General features: G+C 41.4%; 1 protein-coding gene, 1 long non-coding RNA gene and 1 other non-coding gene across 46 annotated transcripts in view; all 3 read right to left on the bottom strand.

Annotated features, from left to right (window-relative positions):
- The window catches only part of Tcf12 (transcription factor 12), a 307,523-nt gene extending 301,148 nt beyond the window's left edge, over positions 1 to 6,375 (bottom strand). For 27 of the 39 annotated variants that reach the window (XM_087560635.1, XM_087560630.1, XM_087560631.1 and 24 more), the window contains exons 1-3: positions 6,135 to 6,375; positions 5,361 to 5,457; positions 4,316 to 4,388 (exon numbers count right to left, since the gene is read on the bottom strand). In XM_087560635.1, the coding sequence (XP_087416761.1) occupies positions 4,316 to 4,388; positions 5,361 to 5,435 (148 nt within the window). In that variant the 5' untranslated portion in view covers positions 5,436 to 5,457; positions 6,135 to 6,375. 39 annotated transcript variants of the gene reach the window in all.
- Positions 6,376 to 17,048: 10,673 nt separating this feature from the next.
- LOC120094424 (U6 spliceosomal RNA) lies at positions 17,049 to 17,157 on the bottom strand. The gene has a single exon (XR_015628366.1). It is a non-coding gene; the product is annotated as a U6 spliceosomal RNA (small nuclear RNA).
- Positions 17,158 to 19,798: 2,641 nt separating this feature from the next.
- Positions 19,799 to 27,147, bottom strand: part of LOC148004240 (uncharacterized) — a 54,487-nt gene continuing 47,138 nt past the window's right edge. For 4 of the 6 annotated variants that reach the window (XR_015627825.1, XR_015627826.1, XR_015627823.1 and 1 more), the window contains 5 exons: positions 26,728 to 26,869; positions 24,849 to 24,944; positions 24,329 to 24,411; positions 22,913 to 23,026; positions 19,799 to 21,012 (listed from right to left, as the gene is read on the bottom strand). This is a non-coding gene — a long non-coding RNA (uncharacterized LOC148004240). The remainder of the gene's footprint in view (positions 21,013 to 22,912; positions 23,027 to 24,328; positions 24,412 to 24,848; positions 24,945 to 26,727; positions 26,870 to 27,147) is intronic. The other 2 variants (XR_015627827.1, XR_015627828.1) reach the window with 1 other exon arrangement.

Below are 27,147 nucleotides of genomic sequence, written 5' to 3' on the forward strand. Positions count from 1 at the left end.
CTGTATTATCCCAGCTACTAGGAGGTGACTTCTCCTTCTCCTTGAATAATCCTGCCTTCACAAGTCAATACTAAGTCAAGCCTTGTAAGTTAGGCTGGTTCCCTCACTCTACAGCTCAGCCCTCTCATGGACTCAAAATAAATTACATTAACATACAGTTCCTGATACTCTGTATATGCAGAAGCTTACCTTACAGTTTTATATTTTATCTTTATACATAAAGAACAAAATGTCTCCACTTCCATTCTAAGACCTCTATTTCCCATCTTCCCAAATGCTAGTACTACAAGACTAGGCTGAATAAAGTAATAATTTATACATGGTTACCTGACTGACAAATGAGACTGCACATGACTCAACTATTTAACAAAGCAGGATACCACTCAATAGTCTTCTGTGGAGATATGTTGGTTTCCTCACTTTGTTCCTTAAATGGAAACACATTGGATTTGTAACTCCAACATTCCAAACTAAGAGTTACATTCAGGTGACAACCAAAATCCATCTTACAACTGTTTAAGTTTGTTTTGTTTTGTTTCTGTTTTAAGGTAGCTTATGCAATGTCCAGAAACAGGCTTTTCTCTCCTTCTTCAGTTCCCACCTAAGAGCTTCCTAGCACCGCTATCTTAGAGAACTCTCCTGTAACAGGATACCCAAGTCTTCAACAACATAAAGCAGGCAGTAAATTCCAGAAATGATTATTAATTGTACAAGAACAGAAAAGACTATCTGGTTTTAATAACTGTGTACTCTATATGGCCCTGCTAAATTAAAATGTAGAAACAACTATGATTATAATTAAGGTGGAATGGATTTATTTTCACATCAAAAAGAACCATTGTGAAACTCAGAGAAGACAACATACCAAAAGGTAATTCAACGACACAAACATACATTTATATTTAAGCTGTTGATGAAGACAAAAGGAATCAATCCATCCAGAGCACATTCCAGGAAGCATATCAAGTCTCTACCATAGCGGTCTGAAGGAAGAGCACTGCAGGAGCTGTTCTCAAGGGCATACAACTCACAGCTACAATCCTGTGTTTCATTTTTCTGTTTTCCAAGTTTGTACTTTCATTTACAAGTATTTCCTGAAAGGATATCTTTGCTACTTATCTTTTTACCTTAATAAACAATTTTAACTTAAAATATTCTATGTGTTCCTATGCACCAGCTGGCTCTACAGTTAACACTTATCAGTAGTGTTACCTAAGTAGTATCTAAAATGTCGACTCTTACCATATACATAGGACCAAAACTTAGTGCAGAGGTCTACAGAGGTCCACACCCAATGCATAACCTGAAAAAATCCTGAGTGACAAGCCAACTTAGTTTCCTTTTTATTTAAAAACAAAAATTACTTTTTCTGTTTGTAATGTTGTTCTGTTTCAAAACACATTAGTTAAGCCTTGGTTTTCTGTCCTCATTTCTTTTTTACAAGATGTATTCAAAGGTCACTATAGCAATTTAAATGCTATAGGATGGGTCCACACTTACTAATCTTACCATACTTAATGAAGTGAGTAAACACTTAATAATTTTTTTAATTACTAGGAAAGTGTATGCAATTATAAAAGGGGAGTAAGAGGGTGTCTTTATCTTACCACTATCAGCGCTCTGTGTGTGACACTGCTATGTGTGAGCCAAATACTACCAATAGAGGAAAATGGAGAAGGAACATTGCACTGTGGGTACACTCCTTCTTTTGTTGTTATTTTGGGTCTTGGTTTGTTTATTTTGACAGTCTAATACCACCCAGACTGACCTTAAATTCCTGTTCCTTCTGCCTCTGCCTCCCAAAAGCTGAGGCACTAAACTCAGATGTATATATTATTTCCCTTTAACTATATATGAATCTGAAGTACCCCACCTTTCATTTCCTAAGAAACACTTATCACAAGGTCACTACAGAACATCTCACAGTCTATCACACCAAGACTAATTTACAGTCTAACTATAATCCAAAGGAAATAACATCTTTATGAAGAAATAACATTGTACAGACTCAAGTAATAAATACACATTCATCTTTTCCATAATTACTTGTCAGCTACTATACAAGTTATTTATTTTGTTTCAGAAATAAGATAAAAGGAACATCTAATTTTATAAAATATATTAAGTACTTTCAGCTACAACGGAAATGCATAAGTATTGTGCGTAATTTAGATTGTATTTCCAAAATAATCAACTATGAAATTAAGTCACTCTCTGAAGGGACAAACAGTGAGAAGCACGTAACACTGTACGTTATAAACTGCAGCTCTCCAAGCTAAAGACAAGCGTCGCACATGTGACTCCAAAGACAACACCCTGAGGCTTTACAAGGAGCTCTTCAAAAGAACCAGGAGATCGTCCGTCCCATCCTATATATTGCACATCAACAAACCAGGGTGTGTTACAAGTACCCTTTGACATCAGCATAGGTTAATCAAGTGTCTGGAAGACACATGCATAGTACATACACAGACTATTAATGTGCCGACTGCTTTCAAACATTCACTTTGAAATAAGAAAGGCTATGGAGAAGCTGCATCCACTGAGTATTTTGTTGTAAAATAACCTTGTCAATTTTCTCATCTCAAAATTTAAATCTCATTAACTATTGAAGGGCATGGATTTATAATTCTTTTAAACAACCCCCACAGCTAAATATTGCTATGTCCACAGAATAGAGATACTTAAGTCCAAATATCATCATAATCCAGAGAAATGAGTGTAACTTCTATCACAAATATTTGTGCCATTCCCCCAATCCACCAGTTTCCTATAAGAAGTAATTCTTAATGTCTGTAACTAAGTATAACTGTGCTCTCACAGCGGGTTTCTAACGCTCCTTTCCTGAACAATGCCCAGGGAAATATATTTTCCACAACTTGATTTGAAGCTAACAGTATAAGAGAGCGCTCAAGACTCACAGAACACACCAGGCACCTATTACGTCTTACGAAAGTAAATCTAAAAGTTCGTGATAACAAACTCATAGTTGTAAAAACCAAGATGTCCTCTACATGCTAGGAGAGGTATGGAATACAGTCACTTCTTTACAAATAGTTTTCTTCCTCTATCCCAAAAAGCCAAAATGTTCCAGTGATGGCCAGCAAAAGGAGAAGAGGTAGAGGAAGAGCTGGACTCTGGGCTAATATTTCATCTTCGCAATCAAGAACACTACTACTAGTCCTTAGATTACCATCCAAAAATGCTTTTATTTTCCTCTTTGATTTGTTAAATGGCATGCTTCATTGTCACAGTTAAAAATGGAATTCAGCTAAACTAATGTGTGATTTTTCAACAGAAACATATTTTAAACATGAAGTAGAAATAGAATAAAATGTCAAACCTGTTATAAAATTAAGCTAATGTCCAGGCGCTCTGCTCTCACAGCCCTTTGGAAACCAGCTATGATGTTACGAGGGTAAAGGAACTCAAACTAACAGTGACTGAGCTGCTTCTGCCCAGACACAGCAACAGCCGGTCTCCCAGGATGCTGCTCTCACTGCTTTTCTCCCCATAGCTTTGGACACAGTAAATTGAAATGAAACAGAAATTAAACTTCTGTATCCCTGCTCTGGAAAGACTAACTTTTAAATTATAAGTTTTTTTAAAGGTGGGACAATATTCAGTAATATGACAAACATAGTTTATCCAAAGCAAACAAATTTAACATTAATAACATTGGCTTAGGACTCTAACTTTAAAAAATAATCCTAATATAATCTGATTACAGAACAAAAATTTGGTCCTATGTCATTTAAAATAAATCTAAGGTTTTTATTTATTTTTTACATAAAATTAACATTTTAAACTAATGTTGACAAAATTACTTATTTCATAATGTGTAAAGGCCACTTTTTAAAATAAATACAACTTATTAATTTTTGTTTGACTCCATTCTACCTCTTATGCACATAGATTAAATGACTTATCCATTTTGTAGCCTGGGATTTAATAACACTGAGGTGAAAATACATTAAATGTCTTCATATATAAAAGGAACACCCATGAACCACAAAGCTCCTTCTTTGGGCACTTTTCTAAACACAGTCATGACACAATTCATCACGGTCAAGACAATTTTCAATCTTAACATTCACAAAAAGAGCAACTTTAACTCCATGTTAAAAATTTTTTAAAACATCCAAGCAATCTTTAGGACAATTCTCCAAGTTTGAGGCTCTTTTAGTTTATAATTTTAACCAGACACACTTAAAAAGAAAAAATGGTGTGACAAACACTAAAATGCTTTATACTTTTCTACTAAAATATGTCAGAGCACTGAAATATAAATTTCTGATTTTCAACATCGTCTTACCTGACCCGCTGAACTGACTACTTCCCAGTGTCGTTGGTCTCGTTTTCCCACTATTAACAGGTGGAGAAAACATCTGCAAAATAACCCAAATGTATCTATCAATCTTAAAATTCTTCTATACTCCTTGCAAAGAAAAGTTCACCAAGTGTCACCAATTAGTTCCCTAATTTTCACAGGGACCGTGAAGATGGAAGATACATGCTGACCGAGGACGGCGATAACAAGTGACATGTTTACTAACACTGCTCAGAAGAACTGCTTGCTATGAAAACCCAGCCACAGGCAAGAGTACAAGATAATTAAGTCTAAATAGTAAATTTTTACCCATGATCTTCACTTTGGCCCTAAGTGATTCTCATTACATTAACATTACTTAATAAGCACTTGCAATCAGAATCATGTCCGATGAAATTACCACATACAGGAAAGATAATAACAGCTCTAATACAGCAGGTATTGGCCGTGCCTTCTAGGAGCAGTTAACGTTAAAATTCAACCCATTAGTAAGAAATAAGGGCAATGGGCTCTGCAGCTTCACCTTTTATTTTTAACTCATTTTCCATATTACATACGCGGAAGACGGCATATGTTTACTTAAAGCACTCAACTCAGAAGGCTGAGAATTCTAGCACTGGGTTGGCTTTTCTGAAACTGGCATCTTTCAGGTACCACAAGCTACATGAAGTCTTGGGGAGGGAAAGACTGAGAAGTGTTCGGGAAAAAAATGTTTCTTTCATATAAAGTCTAAAATCTTTACTAATCATCAGAAGGGAGTGACTCAACCAGAGCTCATGATTACATTGTTCTCCTTTTAACTAGTTAAATCGAATGACCCCTCTGGCATTAAAGTTTGAAATCTGCAAGTCTAGACATTACATCAAAGTTCAGGTGTCCAACTTGGGGGAGCTGGACTCCAGCCCTAAGAACTAGCGCTGAAAAGCAGATGGAGTTGGCCGCTGCCATGTCGCTTTCCCCCTTTTCTCCCTCGCTTGCTATCTCTGGAAACCTCGGCAGAACCCCAAGATGCGGAGGAAAGCTCTCATACCGCACTGAAGTCCAGCAGGTCGCTCAGCTCCTTGTCGGTCCCTATCGCGGCCATGCGCTGCTGCTGGGGATTCATCTTCAGCTACTTCTAGCAGGTCCTAAGGCAGAGAAGACAAGCTGAGCCGCGGAGAGCCGGACGCTCGACGTGAGAGGGAGCGAGGGGCAGCGCTCGGGGTAGGGGGCGCCGACCGACACGCCAGACCCCCACGCATCCCCGAAGGACAGAGACGGGCGCCGCTACGATGCAGGAACCCACGAGTGGCTCGCTGGCTCCCGCAAGTTTCCAAGGTGGCTCGGCTTCGGGGTCCCCGGGGGCAGAGTAGTGAGCGAGCCCGCGCCCAGCGAGGGAGTGAGAAAGCGGCGGCGACCCGAAGACCAAGTGACTCACTCGCTCAGCAACAATAGAGCTGACAAGTTGCGGGGAGCGCGCCGCTCGCAGGCCCGCGTCTGCGGCCCGGACGTCCCCAGCGGGGGTCCCCCCGGTAGGTTGAGAGCGCCCCACGCGCGTCCGCGCACGGTAAACTCCCGCCCGGCCTCCTCCTCCCACTTGGGCCGCCCTGCCCGGGACTCGCGGAACAATGAGGCGGGCTCGGCGGCTCCCCGGCCCCGAGCGCCGAGCCCCGAGCCCCGAGCAGGCCGAGCGCCGCTGCCCGGGCCTGGACCCCGCAGCTCGCGCCTCCGCCCCGCCGCGCGCCGCAACTTGGACGCGGCCCCGGGCTCCGCGCGGTACAAAGGGACCTGAGTTCCGCACGTCCCGCCCGTCGCCCGCGGTTACCTGCCGCCCGGGCTCCGCATCCAACCTTCCCGATTAAAGTTCACTTTGGTCGGGAGCGCGGGCTCGGGCTTCCCCCTCCCCACGCGCCGCCGGCGGCTGGGCTGCCTCGGGCCCGCGCGAGCGCTTGAGTCCGAGCGGCTCGGGCGGCTCTCGGGCTTGGCCGCCCGTGGCTCCCCGGGCGGGCTGGCTGTCCCCCCGATAGAACTTGTGGGTCTCCTCAGGCGGACATTTTTTTTTCGCTGAAGCGGCCTCAGCACCGAGCTCCGCTCGCCTCCGGATCCCTCCGCGCCTCAAGCGCGTCGGCTTAACCCCTCGCTGCCCGGCGCGCTCCCGCCTCCCGCGCCGAGGAAGTGGGACCGCGGAGGGGGCGGGGAGGCACGGGGCGGGGCGGAGCGGCGGACGGACAAAGCCCACGGCCGGCAGCGGGCGTCTCCTCACGCTCGCTGCGCCCTGAAGTGCTGTGCTGGGGACGCAGCTGGGCAGCATCTGGATTCGCCACCCGCAGCCATTCCGGAGCTCAGCCACGCTGGACGCGGGAGGCGAGGCCGGCTGTGGAGCCGCAGCTGTGGTGGGCGGACTCTGTGGGAAAAGCGCGAAGCCCCTCACACCGCGCTAATCAGCTCGCTCACCTGAGCGTGCCGTCCCACCTGAGCCCCGCACTGGTACACCAAGTTCTGGGAAAGGATTGCGCCTGGCCCTCGGTGTAACCAGAGACAGCCCCAGGAAGTTAAGTCTTGATGAGCAAGTTCTAAACTTGGCCTGAAGAACCCCCACAGAAAAAGGGAAAGATTCGGCCTTGGAAGTAAGGGTTTCTTGAGGGAGACGCTAAGGTTATGATTGTGTTGGGGGTCGGCGAACACAGAAAAGACCAGCCAGGCCCAAGCAGAAGAAACACTGAAGACAAGCATCCAAAGAAACGAAGAAATTGAAGAGAGTGGCCAACTCATGAGGATCGTGACTGGAAGAAGAAGCCATTGGCCTCTGATGTTCATATAAAGAAGATTGTTCAATGTGTCAGTAAGGTACTTACTGCAACCAGAGCTGTCCAACCAGAGAAGGAAACTAGGGTTTGGGTGTGGGACCTACATTTAAACTATTCCAGAACTAACGGTATCTGGAAATCCACTCCGTCCCCAAATCCACTCCCACTTGGGTGCATACATGCCCTGGCAACTTGTGGAGTGTGTTTCCATCCTAAATAAAGTAGCATAATTTCACCAAAAAAATCATAGCAATCCCGTTTCCGACTACAATGACTGGCTGGTTAATTGGAATACCAAAAAAAAGGCAATTTGCTGAGGTCCTTGCGAGCTTTTTCGAATATGCTCAAATAAATAAATAAATGCCATCTTCCAAACACAAGGTCTAGCCAGAGTAAATGAAACAGACCAGAAAAAAAAAGCCTTCCCAAGGAGATCTGATCTTCGATGATGTTTCCAATATAAATCAAACAGTTCTGAGCCAAATCTAGCATCATTGATAAAATGAATAGAGTTCGGTTATCTGTCATTTGGTGTACGCAAAGTGAGACAAACAGCAGTCACAGACACACATGCCAGCACAACAAAGACTTAACCATCAACCAATTAGGTAACTTGTAAAACCATCTTTATGGTAAGATTGACTAGTAAAGTCTTGAGGGAAGGTGTTAAAGTTTGGTCATTTGCTATGCATTGTAATGCTAAATCCTGGCCCCCAAGGCCTGGTTGCCCCCGGGATGAGAGAATCTGCACTTAGGTAACCTTGCCTGATTGGTGAGTAAAGATGTCCACTGCCTATAGCTGAACAGAAGAGAGATAGGCAGAGTTTTGGTTCTTGGGCTTGGGGTCCCAATTAGGGACCAGAAGGAGAGGGTAGTATGTGGAGAGAGGACACCATGGGGTAGGTGAATCATGAAAACGTGGCCATGAGGGTTGACCTCTTGAGTTAAGGACAGCCCAGATGGAAAATGGCAAGTTGTAATTCGGAATTATTGATAGGGAAGTGGATACATAATAGCTTAGAGGGTAGATATTGTCCAGATCTAGTGCATCAAAGGCTTATTATAAGTATAAAAGTTGTGTGTCTTTTATCTGGGAACTGAATGATCAAAGTCAGGACAGAAACCCCTGATTGAGATTAAATAATCACTACACCAGGAAAGGGTGGCATGGAACTGTGCAAGATATATGCTGTTTCCGAGGGAAAGGAAAAGCAGCTTATACTGCTCACGAAGCTACTTTAGAGGAAGTCAGAGGATTCACTTTGAAAATCTGACTGGGGAAGGTTTTCATATCTATTATGGAAAATACAGTTTTACTTTCTACGCTGTTTCATCATTAGATTGTGAGTTCTTTGAGGGTTGGGACTGACAAGCACTGAACATTATACCAAGAACAATAGACTCGATGGCAACCTGAATTTATTTTTTCTGTTGATATAAACTTGTTTATATCAAGTCATTCTATTATAATTACTTAATATGTAAATATATTGCTGTACACATGGCTTTATTTAAGAGAGCTAGAATGATGAAATTAAAGGATGAAATTATTTTTATACCTTCAAATGGTGTCTGTATGTGTGTCTCTAAATAAAGGAGTAATATTCCCATCAATAAATGGCCAATGATATTCCTGACAAATACAGAAAGCCCAATATTGAAAGTGGAACTTTAAGGCTGGGTTGCATAACCTGAGGTGAGTTGTTTTGTTTCTTGAGTTTTTTGGGGTTTTTTTTTTATAGTTTTTTGTTTTGTTGGTTGTTTTTTGTTTGGTTGGTTTTGCTTTTGCTTTTGTTTTTTGACCACCTGAGTTCTATCCCTAGGAACTACATGGAAGGAGACCCCGCCTCCCAAAGCTGTCCTCAGACTTCTGTGTGCACTCTATAGTATGTTGTTCATGCGTGCGCAAAATAAATAAATGTGAAAAAAGGATTTAATTTGAACTTCAAATCACTTATTACATTATTTATTGAGTATGCCAGATAGAGCTAGAATTCTATTAAGAATATGAGAAAGAACTAGCAACTAAAGTTCCATGTTAATAGTACTGATAAGTTAATATCAGTAAGTAAACATTGAAAAAATATTTAGTACACACTTCTTACATAATGGAGGCATGGTGCTTGTCCTCAACAAGATTGTGCCAAAAGCTCTGTAGCTTGCAATGGGCAGATACTGGAATTCTATCAGCATGGCTTCCATCTCGCTCTGCACACAAACACATATACGTTTAATAAACAAGTTATCCTGAGAAACTTTCATAGTCAAAAGAAAGTCTCCTAAGCAATGGGCTTTTCTACTTCCTCGGGAGATTAACTTGACCTTGGCCCCTTTCTAGAAGATGAATGTTCTAGAAAGCTCGGAGGAGAAGAAAGAGAAGAGAGCTACTCAAGTCAAGCTATAAGCGGACATAACAAATTACTATTGGACAAAGTGACTGGCCTCTGACTGGCCTCTTAGTATTACTAAGATTCAGGGTTTATTCTTACAAACTCTTATAGCTATCTGCTCCATGGAAGAAGCAGCTGACACCTTGAACAAACAAAAACAATTTTATGTAACAATTTAGTAAGTCATACCTTTACTTCATGGCACTCCTACCATGGGCCAACTAAGAACTGAGCTTGTTAAGCTATGGTAACATGGACAAATCACCATCAATAAACTCATTATTCTCTATCAGAATCGACCCCCTTCCTGAGAGGTTGTAATAAACACTGTATGTTCTCTTTGAATGCCAGTAAGTTAAAATAGTTCTCTACTGCTTACTAGGATCACTTACACTCATTATTTAAACCATCTGATTGCCTTGTACAAATGTCATACTCAGATTTAAGGAGAAAGTGAGTTGGGTGATGTCGTGGTTTGAATAGGATTTGTCTTCATACTCTCCTATTTGAATGCTTGGTCTATAGGGAGTGGTGCTATTAGGAGGTATGGCCTTGTTGGAGTAGGTGTCACTGTGGGATTGGGCTTTAAAGTCTCATATGCTCAAGAAGCTATGTCCAGATTGGCACCATCTTTTTCCTGTTGCCTGCGGAACAAAATGTAGAACTCTCAGCTCCTTCAGCACCAAGTCTGCCTGCATGCTGCCATGCTTCCCACCATGATGATAATGGACTGAACCTCTGAGACCGTAAGCAGCCCCAATTAAATTATTTCCTTTATAAGAGTTGCCTTGATCATGTTGTCTCTTCACAGCAATGAAACCCTAACTAAGACGGGTGGTGAATAGAAACCCGGTATATGGGAACTGAGACTGAACTAAAGACCCTGTATCAAAAAAGGAAAAAACAAAACAAAACCTACTTGCTTGGTTTTGCTTTTTGAGCCTGGCTATACAATAAAGGCTGGTTTCAAAGCTCCCATTCCTCTTGCCTCTGCCTCCCAACTCCTAGGATTGCAGGCCCGTGCCCCTACACCAGGCAAAGCAGCAGATTTAAGGAGCCGGTCCCTAAAACTCCATCTTATATTCAATGCCTTTTACTTCCACCAGATTCTTTGACATTTAATCAAACATCCGCTCAAATCAAAATCAAGACAAATTCAAACATCAGAAAAGAATAATAAACCAAATGCTTCCATATACGTGGCCATACGTTTCCGTTCAGTGAACACTCGGAAAGGAATGGTTAGGGCAGGAGGGATGGCTCAGCAGTCAAGAGCTTACTCTGCTTGCAAAAGACCTGGATTCTGATCTCCATATTTCCTTCCCTACTTAGAACATCCATGCAAATACCTCTTCTACCAAAGCAAAAACACGTTTATGATGGTATGATGGTTTGCCCTCGAGCTATAGTTCCAGAGCTGTCCGTACCACACTTTTTATTTCTCACTTTCCTCTGCCTTTTTTTGTCAGTACTGGAGGTTAAACTCACACATGCAAATGCTCCGCCATTGCACACACCTCCTAGCCCTAAACAGATGGCTCTATGGGAAAGTTTACCATTAACTGTCCCCTGTCTTCTTACTCAGTTTCAGATGATTGTAAACACGTGTTGTCTTTTTTCTTTCTTATGAGCAGATAACCAAAGATTATCAGACTTGTGAAGGAAAGCTCTCTCATGGGAGACAGAAAACAAAGCGAAGCAAAGTAACAGAGAGCAGCAGAAACAGACAGCACAAGGAAAAAGAGGAGTGTGGTGTGTGTGAGTGTGTGTGTGTGTGTGTGTGTGTGTGTGTGTGTGTGTGTATGCATGGTATGTGGTAGGTATGTGTGGGGTATGCGTGTGGGGGGTGTGCATCTGTGTGTGTATGTGTGTGTGTGTACACGCATGCGCATGTATGTGCATGTGCATGTATGTGGGTGTGTGTTCAAGAAGTTGCAATCATAAAACAAAATTAGGCAGAATTATTATTTAGGGAAAGAAGAAGGTAAAGAGTATTAGAAATACAATAGGGAGCCTCCTGAGGCCCAGAGTTTGGTTTCCAGGACCCATATTAGATAGCTCACAACCACCTGTAAATCCAGGTCCAGGAAATCTCTTCTGGCCTCCATTGACACCTGAACACACATGGCATCCACACAGACACAGATAAAGAAATAAAAATGAAAATAAAATCCTTGGGGGAAAAAAGCAAGAGTATAAATTGGAGATATGAGGATTTAAAGGTACTGGGGGTGGGGGGTTAAGGAAATTCCATAGAAAATGGCAACACTACTTCAGGATGTTCAAATCCAAAAAGTAGGTGGGGAGAGAAAAATAAAAGGAATTATCATCCATGAAATAACTTAGGAAATTGCGAGTTAACAAAGTGAACATGTTCATCGAATGTTCACTGCAATAGAGGGCTGGAAAAATGACTTCATAGTTAAGAGCATTAGCTATCCTTCCAGAGGGTCAGGGTTCAAATCCCAGTGTCTATAAGGCAATTCATAACCATCTATAACAAGTTCTAGGAAATTATCCCCCTCTTCTGGTCTCCACTGAGAACCAGGCATAGAAGGGGTACACAGATATATACAGGCAAACAAAACACCCATATACACAAAATAAAAAATAAATTAAATGTCTACTCCAATGCATAAAGACAGAAGTAGCCAGAAGCAGGTCATTAAGAATTCTAAGTCAGGGCAGGCATACAGGATGCATATAGACCTCAGTAGGTGGTGCTCCACCTGAGTTTGAGGTCAGACTCCTGTGATTCTGGTGTATGTTAGAGCTGGAGAACCTGTCTTTACATTAGGATCCCTGAGAGTACAAGGAAGAATAATGAATTTGAACATGTATTAGACCGCCAGACCATATTAATCTTAAGAAGATGGAGACCACCAGTGAAAAGTCTGCAGCATAGACAGGAACACAAATGCATCTGGATCAGCCATTTTCAAATGACTGTGAAAGCCTAAGTCCTTGCTCCTGGAAACAAAAAGGGCAATGTTTTGGCTCCCAAGACTGCTGAGATCACATAATGATTTTTCCCCCACAAGTCATTGCTGTTTTACATATAATCAAAATTAAAGTTAATTTTGTGTTTATTTAACATTTATGACCAAAATACAGAGCCAGCAATCTTTTTTTTTTTTTTTTTTGGTTCTTTTTTTCAGAGCTGGGGACCGAACCCAGGGCCTTGCGCTTCCTAGGTAAGCGCTCTACCACTGAGCTAAATCCCCAGCCCCCAGAGCCAGCAATCTTAATATGTATATACCATCTCCCTCAGCTAGGAAGTCCGATTTGCTTTATATTAATAATATATCTTGGGGCCTGGGAAGATGGTGTAGCAGTTATAAACATATACTGTTCTTGCAAAGGACCTGAGTCTGGTTCCCAGAGCCTATATGGATTGCTCACAACTGCCTGTAATTTCAGCTCTAGGGGGATCCCATACCTCTGGCCTCTTCAGGCATCAGCACTGTGTGTGTGTGTGTGTGTGTGCGCGCGTGTGTGTGTGTGTACATGTATGCATGTGTGCACACCAAGTGCTCATATAGAAAATAACTATCTCTTATCGGGCATGATAGAGAACATCTTTAACCAGAGCTCTTGGGAGACAGAGGCAAGCATATCTCTGTGAGTTTAAAGGAATCCTGGTCTACATAAGGAGTTCTAGAACAGCCAGAGCTACATTGTAAGACCCTGTCTGAAAACAAGCAAAAAAACAAAAAACAAAAAAAAAACCACATATCCTTTCTAATGCCAAAAGCTCCTTGGCATTACTTATTAATTAAATAAGAATTGTATTGTCAATGCAACTTACTCTTTCTTAGGGTTCATTTCCCTAGGTCAATTGAACTAGTTTGACACAAAATTAACTTTAATAGACTGATTTAAATTACACTTAATAATCCAAGCTTTCAGAGAAGCTCGGGAACAAAGGTGCTTGCATTCCTCAGGAATATTTCCTCTTGTAACTGTTCCTTGCATTTCTAATTTCACCACATCAGCATTTTGTGCAGTTACACATGAAATTTTGGTGATTGAAACATTCGTCTCTAAATCCAAACATTTATTATAATTTTTCCTGTTTCATCTGCATTACAGGATTTTTATGATTTCTGATCTTTCAAAATTTCACTTTAGGCCTTTGAACTATATTCAATGGTATGATAAAAGAATACCACAGAATATTTACATGTCTTTTTAGAATAAAGGTTCTATTTTATTTTGTCACTATCATTTTGTGGGTGTATGTGCACAATCAAGTGAGTGCATGGGCATGTGTGAAGGCCAGAGATCAACCTTGGCTGTTGTTTCTTACATACCATGCACCTCCTCTACAACAACATCTCTCACCAGAATCTGGGGTTCCCCGTCTCTCGTAGTCTGGCCAGGCAGTGAAACCCAGGAAATCTGTCTGCCTCTGCCTCCTCAGTGCTGGGACTACAGAAGTACACACCACACCTGGCTATGTGGATGCTGGGCTTCAAATATCCATTGTCTGGCTTGTTTGGTAAACACTGACTTACCCATCTCTCCAGTCCTTAGATGTCTTTCCTGTTGAAAGACACTGACTTGCTCTGAAGTTGGGGATGAAAACCCAGCATAGCAGATGGGACTGGCTCATTGCTTGCAGGATCTTTGGCTGCTCTCTCCCTCTTACTTCTATTTGCCTGGTACTCCATATTGATCTTTCCTAACATTTCGTGAAGAATGCTTCCTGGTGCTATATGTTCTTTGCTTTGTGAGTCTGGGAAGTTGTACTTCATCTTTAGAAAAACATGAACTACATGCAAATACAGTGAAAATAAAACACTGACCAGGTCTAGGGTGTACTTTCATTTCTGCAGTTATGTTTCATTTGATCAATAAACTTAGCATTTTATTTCCCTCTAACCACGATGGTTTCCCTAGAAACATAGCTTCATTGCATTCAGTTCTTGAATCAAAAGCATTCTGATTTGCTTTCCCAGTGAGTTCTGAAAGAATGGAAGCCTAATCTATAAGAAAAAAAATCTGAAACTTGGCTCTCCCAAAGTGCTCTTGTATTGACTTATGTAACTGTCAGTCACACTTCATTGGCTCTCACAATGCTAATGAGAAATCAAAATCATACACATATCCCCAAAGGATCTGTTAACTTCTCTCAGAGAAACAGGGGGCTCTTCACCACACATCAGTCTTCTCTTGCTGACCATCTCAAAGAGTATTGGTCCCTGAAGGACAGAGCACAAGAATGCTGCTGGCCCATCAATAACATCAACTGTGTTCCTTTTAGCTCCATCTGTAGAACTGAACTGATTATAGTAGATAGGTACACACAGAGAAAGAGAACTGTTTGAGATACTGGGCTGACTAGCATAAGCTACTAGGTAAGACATAAGACCCTGGGGCTGGGGAGGAGGACTTAAACTCCAATGAGAGATAGTTGTCTGCACTATACTGCAGAGTTCTTAAAACTGACTCACTCGATATGTCTAAAGGGGTCCCTGATTCTTGGTTATTCTCTTAATTAAACAGATACAAAAATTTACACACAGTGGACAGACTGTTCAAATGACAAAGCACATGTCAGGCTATTCATAAAAAGAAAAGCTTAAAATCATTAATATGCATAGTTTGCCATCAAAGAAACAGAAGTAAAATGAGAACTGTGCTAACAATTAGAAGATTTTTAAGGAGCTAGAGCGATGACACAGCAGTTAAGAGCACTTGCTGCTCTTACAGGAGCAGAGTTCAGCTCACAGCACCCACATGGAGAGCCTCAGAGCAGCCTATAACTCCACCCGCAAGGGAAGTAAATGCTTTTCTTAGGCATCCATATGCACATCCACATATACCTAGTACACACACACACACACACACACACACACACACACACACACATCTTTAGATATATATATGAAAATAAACCCTAAAATAGAAAATTTTTAAGACATAATGATAAGAGCATAGCTTAGTGTGATAGCACTTACTAGCATGTACAAGGAAGACCCTAGATTGGATTCCTAGCCCAACAAATAATAACATGAATGAATGAATGAATGAAATGAAGCAGAATGATCAATGTCAAGAGTAAGCAATGATAGACATACATATATGTTGCTGAATTGGATAAAGATTGAGAATTAGCAAAATTTACAATGTAAACTATACCCATATTTGTATATTAAAAGATTCTTAAATTATGTACATGTGTATGGATATGTATGTGAGACTGAAGATGCTTGTTGAGGCCAGAGGCATCAGATCCCCCTGAAGTTAGAGTTAGAGTGGTTTTGAACTGCTTGACATGAGTGCTAAGAACTAACTTCCAATCTGTATAAGAGGAAAGACATCCTTCACCTACCCAGAATGGCACTGGAAAATAAGACATTAAAGAGTGATAAGTATGTTGTAAAATCTTTGGTAACTGGGAGACTTGAAGGTACATATGTTTAGTCCCTTGTGCTTATGGTCCCCTAAGGATATTCTATTTCTTGGAACTGTAATCCCCCTTAAAGTCCCTGGACATGTCATCATTGGCCAAGAGAATATAATAAGGCTTGGTGAGAAGATGCTGAAGCGTATGGTGTGTGACTCAAAACTACACAAAAAGCTTTAGGATGAAAGTAATTCCTAAAACTACCCCTAATGTCCTATTTGGCACTTTGAATAATTAAATGGCTAAACATTAAAGCAAACTGAACTATCTTCTAAGTAGATGTAATCACTTGGTGTTTTCTAGAAGTTTTCTGTAATTTTTTAATATGATGTTCCTTTTATGTACTTATTTATTAATTATGTGTCTAGGGTGGGTATGTACACGTGTGTCAGTGCCTACAGAAGCCAGAGGCATCCACTGCACTCGAGTTGGAGTTGTTACAGGTGTTTGTAAGACACCCAATGTGGGTGCTAGGAACCAAACCTGGGTCCTCTACAAAAGCAGCAAATACTTTTAACCACTGAGCCATCTCCCCAGCCCTCTTTGGGTGTAATATTTCTAATATGATGATATATTATACAATCTATTTCTTTTCCAGAGAATTGCAAGCCACCTTTTCTAAAATTCCTCTGCATAGATAGCAACATTTTTTTTTAGACTTTATTTTTACTCTTATGTATATAGGTCTTTTTCATGCATGTATGTCTATCTAAAACATGCATGCAATGCTCTTAGAAGCTGGAAGAGAGTATGGCATCCCTGCAACTGGAGTTATGCACTGAGAACTGCCATGTGGGTGCTGAGAACCTAACTCCAGACACCTAGAAGAGCAGTCGGTGCTCTTAACCACTGAGTGGTTCCTCTCCTTAGGAAGAAAATGAAACTCTAATAGTCTCAAGACACAAGACATACAAGTTCATAGTCTAATTCTATAGATTTAACATGCTATTGATCAAAACTCCTTAAGTTAAATTAGTTGCAATTCATGAGTATATGTATTATTCTTCAGAAAAGGATTTATTTAAAACACTTAAGACGCTGCCAATAGGAAACCAGCAGGGGACCCTCAGACTGGGTCAAGTAACGGCCATGTTCTCCCTGACAAAACAAGGTGAGAAGTTGGCGCCTACAAAAATATGAAAAACTCTGTGAATTTGCATGTCTTTTATATATGCAGGGGCCGTGCTAATCCTCTCTGCACCATTCTGATTTTTTTATCTTTAAATTTATTTATTTTAACTTTTTATGTATTTATTTATATGTATGTGCACTTCAGACACACCAGAAGAGGGCATCAGATCTCATTACAGATGGTTGTGAGTCACCATGTGGTTGCTGGGATTTGAACTCAGAACCTCTGGAAGGGCAGTCAGTGCCCTTAACCACTGAGCTATCTCTCCAGCCCCCATTCTGATTTTTATGTGTATTTCTAAAAACCTGAACTAGAGGTAGTTCAGTCAGTGAAAGTTCTTGTCTTGCAAGCCTGAGGACCTGAATTAGATTCCCAGAACAAGTATAAAGAAGCTTGGCATGACTGTAATCTCTGGCATTGGGGAGGTGGAGACAGGCAGATCCATGGAGCTTACGGCCAGACATTTTAGCATACTTGGTGAGTTTCAGGCCTAGGAAAGACGCTGCCTCAAAACAACAACAAAATGGTGGACAACACTTAAGGTTGCCTCTGGCCAACACACACACACACACACACACACACACACACACACACACACACACAGAGTAGGTGGAGCCCATTAGGCTGCTTCAGGCATCAATCCTGTGATACTATTTCCTTGTGTTTTTGTTGTTGTTTGTTTGGGGACTATTTTATTTTACAGTGGTGGTGGTGGTGGTAGTGGTGGTGGTAGCAGCAGCAGCTGCAGCAGCAGCAGTATTTAAGACAGGGTCTCTTACAGACTTGAAACTAGCCAAGGAGGCTAGGCTGACTAGCTAAAAGAGTCCCTGCTCTTCCTGGCCAGTGCTGTGATCTCATGTATGGGCAAACTTGCCTATGCCTAGTTTTTCTAGAGATTCAACACACAGGTCTTCATGCTTACAAAGCAAGTGATTCACCACCTGCACTATCTCCCCAGCCCAAACTCTGAATTTCTAACAAGGTGATTTTGCTGGGACTGCAACGTCTAGTTGTGAATGGCTATAGTACATACCGGTTTGAGGTGCAGAGGGATTTTGCTTGTTGGTTTGTTTAGTTATCCATCTCTGAGCTTGAAGAACTCATTGAATATGTGAGTCTCAAAAAAAAAAAAAAAGGTAGCTGTATATTCACTTTTTTCACCATCTGCCCTTGCAGCCTAGACTTAGGCAAACAGCCTACCAGCACCTGCATGGCCTCAAGTCAGGAACTGGTAACACAAGGAAAAAAACAAGGCAGGCAGACAGTTTTCTCTCTTGTAACCACACTGAGGTCCCTGGGTCATGATGTTCAGCAACTCTCTTTCTGGGCTCCTGCTGTTTATGATTTGTGGACATTGTTCTTAGCTGCTCAGCTTTGAGTTTGAGTCTCAATTTTCATGAGAGTGTGAGCTGCCCAACTCCTTAGCTACTAAACTAAATAGAATTGGCTGTTTTTGCTAAAAACTAAAACACTCTAATGAAGCCAAAGGGCCTGCCAGAAGCCATCCAACTTGTGACCTGTCCTCTGACAGTTGGGTGCTTTGATTCCAGGAGGCCAACACTTAGGATGTGTCTGGGAAGATGGCAATTCTGTAAGAGGGGAAAACATCTTGGTTAAATGGGATCAGTCTCCTAATGTACCTCTCTTGGCAGCTAAGGTTTTGACTAAGACTTCTGCCTCAATAGGACTACTATATTAGTATGCTGTTCCTACTTAGTGACTTAGACAAATCAGATTCTGTGAGCTCCATCTCCTCGCCAAAGGGAGCCAAGACTATATGGGTTTGTTTGTTTTGGGGTTTTTTTTTATCTTTATTAACTTGAGTATTTCTTATTTACATTTCGATTGTTATTCCCCTTCCCGGTTTCTGGGCCAACATTCCCCTAACCCCTCCTTCTCCCCTTCTATATGGGTGTTCCCCTCTCCATCCTCCCCCATTACCACCCTCCCCCCAACAATCACGTTCACTAGGTGTTCAGTCTTGGCAGGACCAAGGGCTTCCCCTTCCACTGGTGCTCTTACTAGGCTATTCATTGCTACCTATGAGGTTGGAGCCCAGGGTCAGTCCATGTATAGTCTTTGGGTAGTGGCTTAGTCCCTGGAAGCTCTGGTTGGTTGGCATTGTTGTTCATATGGGGTCTTGAGCCCCTTCAAGCTCTTCCAGTTCTTTCTCTGATTCCTTCAACGGGGATCTCATTCTCAGTTCAGTGGTTTGCTGCTGGCATTCGCCTCTGTATTTGCTGTATTCTGGCTGTGTCTCTCAGGAGAGATCTACATCCGGTTCCTGTCAGCCTGCACTTCTTTGCTTCATCCATCTTATCTAATTGGGTGGCTGAATATGTATGGGCCACATGTGGGGCAGGCTCTGAATGGGTGTTCCTTCTGCCTCTGTTCTAAACTTTGCCTCCCTATTCCCTGCCAAGGGTATTCTTGTAAGACAATATGTTTTATTATTGCATTTGTTCACACTGTATCATAACTACCTGAGACTTATTGAGGTATAGTTAGATATCATAACTTTTATTCATCTTAATTAATTTTAGTATGTTTATCAAGTTGTGCAGCCATTATAGTAATCTAGTTTTTTAGAAAGATTATTACCAGTTCAATAGACCTCTCAGCCATGCACAGCCCTGTCTCTCTCTCTCTCTCTCTCTCTCTCTAACTCAAGTAACCAACCATCTAATTTTGTCATGATAGTTTTGCCTTTTATGGATGATTCATTTAAATAGATTCATATAACCATCATTATGTGTCAAACTAGCTTTATCTGTTGTGAAGTAATTTCCCCAAAATTTCTACAATGTGTAGTACAGTATTTTGCACATGGTAGGTATACAAAAACAGAATGAAAGAGAAACAACAAAAATTCAATATTTATGAGGTTATTGTTGTGAGGATTGAATAAATCCACCCTTGCTCTCTAAGTGTGGTCCATAAACCAACAACAACACTGCCATCATTCAGGACATGATTAGAAATGTACTCTAGTGTACATCCCAGGTTTTACGAATCAGAATCTTTATTTTTACAGATCTTTAGACAATTAATTCAGGGTCTCATTTAACTCTGAAATATTGCTTTAGGCATAAGCACCATAAGGGCTTAGGCTCTGTGTGGTACATGGTACCTACATTGCAATGTTTGTTGAATGAATAAATGAATGATGATGCACATGAAAGCAGGATTCCACATATACAGGATTGCCAAGAAACAAGATATGCATTTTGGCTTAACTATGACATAAATCTGTTTAAAAAAAGTTTGGATTGGCACTTCATAATAATACCAGATTGTATAATGAGGCATATATACATATACATATACATATACATATACATATACATATACATATACATTATACATTATACATATACATATATATGACATAATAAACCCTTAACTAAAATGCATTTCAAGGTGGATTATTAGCATAACAATTAATAATGGAGCATGTTACTACCAAAGAGTTACTGCAATTCCATTTCCTATGAGAGACAGAACCTCAATTAATAACTAAGATGCCAGAGTCAGACCTCAGCAGACAGGACAGGTACTGTAGAGCTCTACAGCCTCAAGCTCCACAAGGAAAATGCAACTAGTTTTCCCTTTACATTCTTTTGGCTTCAAATATTTTAATTTATTCATTCAATCATTTTTAAGATCATCAAACATTTATCAAGTTTGTCAGTCCTTGACAAGTGCTGAGCTGATGCTTCCTGATGGATTGCCAGGTGAAATATTCTCGGGGAGTTTCATATCAGTATGGCAATGATAGCTTTTTAACTACACCAGCTCACAAGACGTTTTCTGGTGGATGAATTCATGAATGTTAAAATCCTAAAATGCTAATAAAATTAAACATGTTTAACAAACTTGTTGAGAAGGATAAACAAGTTCTCTCCTGAAATGCTGTTCTATACCGTCAGCACACAATAGGACTGCTTCTGTTTGGAGTTGCTCTGCAGGACAAGAAAGGGATGTCTGCGTCATTTTCCATTTGTTCTTTCAGGCCCAATTTTCATCCTATTTTCCTTGCTTCATATTAGAAGCTGGGTTCTACGATTCTATCACTAAAGCCCTCTCTTTCTCACTAGCTTTAGCTCAGTGAGAGCTAAATAGAAGTTTGGAGGATAGAGGAAAGAAGACAAATGTGTTTTCCCCAGTCCTTTACTGGACCACATTTGGCAGTTGGCTACATTTCTCTATTTATAGTCACAGCTCTTGTCAGACATCTCCTTCCCAGCTACAGCTTCTCCTGGATTCCACTTAAAGCTCTTTTCCCCATTCCTTCAGGTTTTCTGCCTCCCAGGCTGCCAGTCATTACATGCTGTACCATTCCCCGTCAATTCCTTTAGTCCTTCCCATTCCTCTGTAAACTCTCCCTTTATTAAACTGCCTTTTCCTTTTTAGTGAGCTCTCTCTAGTAACATAAGGAGAGAACAGCCATCAGCTAGTATTCTATTATACATTGCGTACTAGGTTGGCACTACTAAGACACAGAATGTTATGAGATCCTAGGACACTGACAGTCCAGTGAAGAAGATAAAACCAACACATTAGGAAACATTATGCATTGGTATCTAATAACACACATCTGATTTTTGTTTTGCTACTCAGTATCTAGTCACCCTTTTCCTCATAATTCATAATTTGGTTTATTCCTCGATGTTTTTTAGGTGGTATTGTGCCCTCTCTCAATAATATAAGTAGCTATACAAATTAGGCCTGACATACTGGATTGTCATTCTATGTATCCCAATCAGAGCCAGCAAAATGTAAGATGACTATTGCTGGCACACGTGGCAAAGTGATATGTACTCTTCCACTGAGATTGCTAACAGTAAGGATTATGTGAACTAGAGCTGCCAGGAGCCACCACATGGAGCCTGAGAAGGAAGCCAACCCAGGGCATGGTGCCAAGAGATGAAAAGGAACAAAATTCTAATGGCATTGCTTATGCCCTTGAAGCAGGCTATGCCTTAAGTTAAATATATCACTAGATACTTTTTTAAGTTATGTGAGCCAATGGCCGATATTTCTTCCCAATAAACCAGTTCGTATTTTGTCCTTTCATTTTGTCACTTGCAATTAAGGTACCTGTAATGATGCATAAATTGCTATTAAAAGTAGAGAATATGGAGTTGGGGATTTAGCTCAGTGGTAGAGCGCTTGCCTAGCAAGCGCAAGGCCCTGGGTTCGGTCCCCAGCTCCGAAAAAAAAAAAAAAAGTAGAGAATAGTAGAGAAAAATCCAAACTACTGAATTGGTTGATGCAGAAGAGACTTTATCTATGCTGAGTTTGGACTTCAACACCAAAGCAGAGGTGAAATCAGTACTTACTGTCCACCGGAATTCAGAGTGTGTGCCTGCCAAGCATCAGATGTAAAAGGGATTGTTATTCAAAGCCTAGATTCTACAAGACACTAAGAAGTACTTCCTAGCTTTAATAGGCCAGATGAGAGAGTTAGATCTAAGGTTGAGGGTGATTTATCTAATGTAGAAAAGAAATCACTTTGTAATGAGTAACTACTTTTTGCTTACAGGGTAAAATAAAAATGACAGAAATTTCAATAATCTGGGGCCATAAAGTACTGGAGAAGCCCTAAGAGAATGTTGTCAAATTGTCTTCAGGCAGAAAGCAAAATGGAGGCCAGTGAACTAGGAGACTGTCAAGGTCTACTGCTAAAAGACAAAATTTTCTAATAGCAGCTAAAATCAAGCCTGCAACTTACACAACAGCAAACATTCAGCTTTGGGTTTTTCCCCTTATAGAATTGGTCAAATGCAAAAGCTTACTAAGTATTAAAACTGTACTGCAAAAGGAACACTAAATCTAGGTAGCAAAGCCTAGGCTACTTACCATAATGAGGAATGAAGATGTTTGAGGAGTTAAGTGTAGCAGACACAGATTCCTCACTTTCAAAGAGTCTACTATCACGTTGGGTGGTGGTGGTGTATGCTTTTAATCTCAGGGCTGGGGAGGCAGAAGCAGGAGGATCTCTGCTGAGTTTGAGGCTCTGGTCTACTGACAATGTTCCAATACAGTCAAAGCTACACAGAGAGACCCCATCTCAAAAACATAAAAACGTCTAGTAGCTGGCTGGAGAAATGACCAGAGGTCATACACTCATTGCTCTTGCATGGGTCCAGTGTTTGGTTCCCAGCGGCGCGGCATGGTAGTTGACAACCATACATGACTCCAGTTCCAAGAGTTCAAAAGACCTCTGCTGGCCTCCTTAGCACCAAGTATGCAAGTGGTACACAGACATACATGCAGGCAAAAGACTCATACTTAAGAAATAAAAGTTTAACTTTTTTTTAAAGTCTAATGACAGCAGGTTTTCTTCAAAGTTATCTTCACAGCAGACAGAGTTGGGAAAAGATTGGAAAAGGCTAACTTAATTATTGCTTTCCATTTGTTTATGTATTTATTTATAGGTATTCACACCGTTGCGTGTGTGTGTGTGTGTGTGTGTGTGTGTGTGTGTGTGTGTGTGTGTTACACTTGTGGAGGTCAAAAGACAACTTATAGAAATCAGTTCTCTCCTTCCACCTCATAAATTCCAGGGATTGAATTCAGCCTTGGCAGCACGAACCTCTACTCACTGAACCTGATCTTCAAACACACTGGGTGAAAGTGAGAAAAATCACTTCCAATGAAGGTAATTACATAACTTTACTAAGATCTACCCAAGGCTGAGAAATGTAGTTCCTGGATAGATGGCTACTTAATAACAACAATTCTACACGACAGGAGGAGATCACAAGTGATTTTGGTAAAAGCTAGTTATTTTTGCCAGAGTGGCTTTTTTCCAGCCTCATTGTGTCAAGAAAGAGAATGCTGACGGAGTGGGACTCCTGGCAGACTGTCTCCCTCGATGTCCATTTCAGATGTACCTATGGAGAACAGATGAGAGCTCCTCCAAGAATAGAACACATGGCATCCAGATGATGAGAGAACTTCCTCCCTGCTCATGTTAGGAAACCCTTGCTTTATTGTCCAGCAAGATGTGATGTATGCTGTGACTTGCAGGCCACTGTTCATTTACCATTCCTCACTCTTCCAAATAGCAGCTTTCCCTCTGTGTCAGCTATTTTTAAGTTATCAAATATTAGTACTTTGTAGGTGACTGGATCACGTGTCCTGAGGTGAACAGACTGAAGGATCATACTGCTATATAATGGGAAAGACTGCACTATAGTGTCTTCATCCCCCAGTTATTGTGATAAAATACTGTGACAAAGGCAAATGGGGAGGGTGCTTATTTTGGCTTACCATTCCAGAGAAATACAGTCCACTGTGGCAGAGGTAACATGGCTGGTCCCATCACACTCAGGAAAGGAAATCTTAGCTTAACACTAAGGAAGCAGAAAGTGGACAGGAAATTGGGAGCGGCTCACAATAAAGCCTCCAGTGACCCATACCTCTAGTGAGGATCCGCCTCCTAAAGATTCCACAACTTCCCCCAAACAGAGCCATTAGCTGGAGACCTAGGGTTCAAAAACACAAGTCTAGGAGAGACATTTCACATCCAAGCCTCAACACCCTGGCACCTGCAATTAGTGTTATCTCTAATACCTAAAGTAAGTGAGTACATTTTTGGTAATTGAAAATACTGTTGCTACATTTGTTGCTACACAGGAGACACCAGGAGAACATGCACGTTTATCTGCTGTTGGTTACTGAAAACACATCCACCTTTCTCTTGTGACCATGCTACTGTTATTTCAAGTCACATCGTCTTGTGTTAACTGGGCACATGTCCAGAACAGGTTATCAGTCACTTTACACCAACCTAAGCATGTCATTCTTTAGGCCACAATGACTGAGTTAGGAAGAAGCATCCTGGTGTTTCAAGGCTGGTGACAATCTACAACTGCTGGATATTCATCTGTGGAGAGTCAGAATTTTGAGAAATTAAGTCATGGTGACATAACGTGAACTCTTTAGCAAGTCATGTCTAACACTCTCGAACATGTCAGTGATATGAGCCAACAAATTCCTGCTAAGGTTTGTAGTTCCCTAACAGTCTGTGTGTTGGAAAGCTCAGCCCCAGGGTAGTGTTTCAGGAAGTACTAAGGAACTTGTTAGGAGGGGAGGCCAAGTGAGAGGTTCTTAAGGCAACAGAGGGCGTGCCCTTGCCTGAAAGGGATTTAAGTGTTTTTCATGGTACCTTGGTTAGATTTCTGGAAAGGTTTCCTATAAAACTGGAGCCCAGTGCTTCCCAGACTTTCTCCAGCTGCCTATGTTGAGATGTGGCTACATGCTTTTGCCCACATTTCCACTGTTGTCATAGCGATGAACTAACAGCTGAGAGCCCTTACCAGGACTCAGCTGATGCGGAGGCCATGGCATGAACCACCACAACTTCTGCTCTTAAGCAGTTAGACCAGTGATTCTCAACTTGTGGGTCATGACCCTTTTGGGGAGGAAGAAGAGTGTCAAACAATCCTTTTACAGGGTTCAAATATCAAATATCCTACATAACAGATATTTATATAACAATTCATAACACTAGACAAATTAGTTATGAAGGAGCAACAAAAAATTTTATGGTTGGGGGGGTCACCACAGCAGGAGGAATTCTATAAAGGGTCTCAGCGTTAGGAAGGTTGAGAACCACTGAGTTAGGCAGTCTCGGGTATTTCACTGTAGGAACAGAAGCTTAAGTTTTCCCTTCCTATTTAAGTGAATTTAAGTTATAACATTCAAATGAGTCAAATATTAGGTTATGTAAGGGTAGATGCATAAACACATACAGAGAAGTAAGTGAACAGGAATGTACTTGTTAGACATATCTAACTTAAACTGAAGAGCGGGTCGAAGACAGAAGGAGACAAGACTGGAGGACAAGCTTGAAAGTCAGTCACCAGAGTTTAAATTTAATGCAGGAGAAAAATATACCCATAAAGCTATCTGGGCATGAAGAGATGTGCTAAAAGTGAGCAATTATTCTGGCAAGTGACACTGGAACAGAGAGAAAAGGGAGTCAGATACCATAAAAAGACTGTTGAGCTGATCCTGGCTGGCAATGTTCAAGGTCTTCGGCAAAAAGCATGAAGCAGAGATACAGGAAGGAATTTGATGTGAGGTACTTCAAATGTTACACGAAATGTCCTGACAACTGGCCAGGTAAAATAAAGAAGAAGTAGTAGTCTGTTGAAGATGACAAACATTTTAGTGTGGGTGGCAGAGATCGAACTGGTCTTACTGAGGAAGGAGTTATATAGGTTTTACAAAGACAGCAAGATTGGTTTTGACCTGTGGTAATCAAGGAGATGGCAGTTGATGTAAACAATCACAACAGCTAGGCATGGTGGCGCACACCTTTGGTCCCAGTGCTCAGGAGGCAGAAGCAGGGCGATCTCTGTAAGTGCAAGGCCAGCCTGGTGTGCAGGGTTTCAGACCAGGCAAGGCGATATAGTAAAGCCTTATCTCAAATAGATAAAGTCTATAGCAGCTAGGAATAAAGCTGATGCTGAAGTTAAGGGTCTGCTCATGAGAACCATTTGAAGCATTGGTGATAAATGAGTGTGGGAGGGTGAGAGGAAAAAAAAAAAAGCAGAAACTAGCATTTCCTGTTAGAGACCAGGAAAGGCGGACATCGGAACCAAACAGATCTAGTGTCTGATGGAGAAAAGGGAGAGATTAGAAACCCAGAGCATAAAACTCACCTAAAGTTTCACTTAAATGCGGGGGTTGGGTGGGGTGTTCTTGTTGCTCTCACAGGGGGCCTCGGTTCAACTTCCAGAACCCATATAGTGATCCAAATATCTGTGGCTCGAGTTCGAGGAGATCCACACTCTCTTCTGACCTCTGCGTGTACATAGTTCGTATACATTGCCTTCAGACAAAACACTCATACACATAAAATTTTTAAAAATCTAAAAGCAACCTGAAGCCTTTAATATCGTTGGTCTATATGGCCCTGAGCCTCTCAGCCATTCTCCACCCTCATTTCCAAATGTTGGTGCTCAGAGCAGCAATCGCATCAGCCTCCTCACGTATTGCTAAACTGCTCACTAGACTATACCTGTCTATGTATGTTTTGCTTATCTAACTCATTTCATTCAGACCTGCTTTAAACACAGCTT

This window comes from Rattus norvegicus, chromosome 8, assembly GCF_021556685.1.
Source record: "Rattus norvegicus strain SHRSP/BbbUtx chromosome 8, alternate assembly SHRSP_T2T, whole genome shotgun sequence".
In the NCBI taxonomy this organism is placed as follows: Eukaryota; Metazoa; Chordata; class Mammalia; order Rodentia; family Muridae; genus Rattus; species Rattus norvegicus.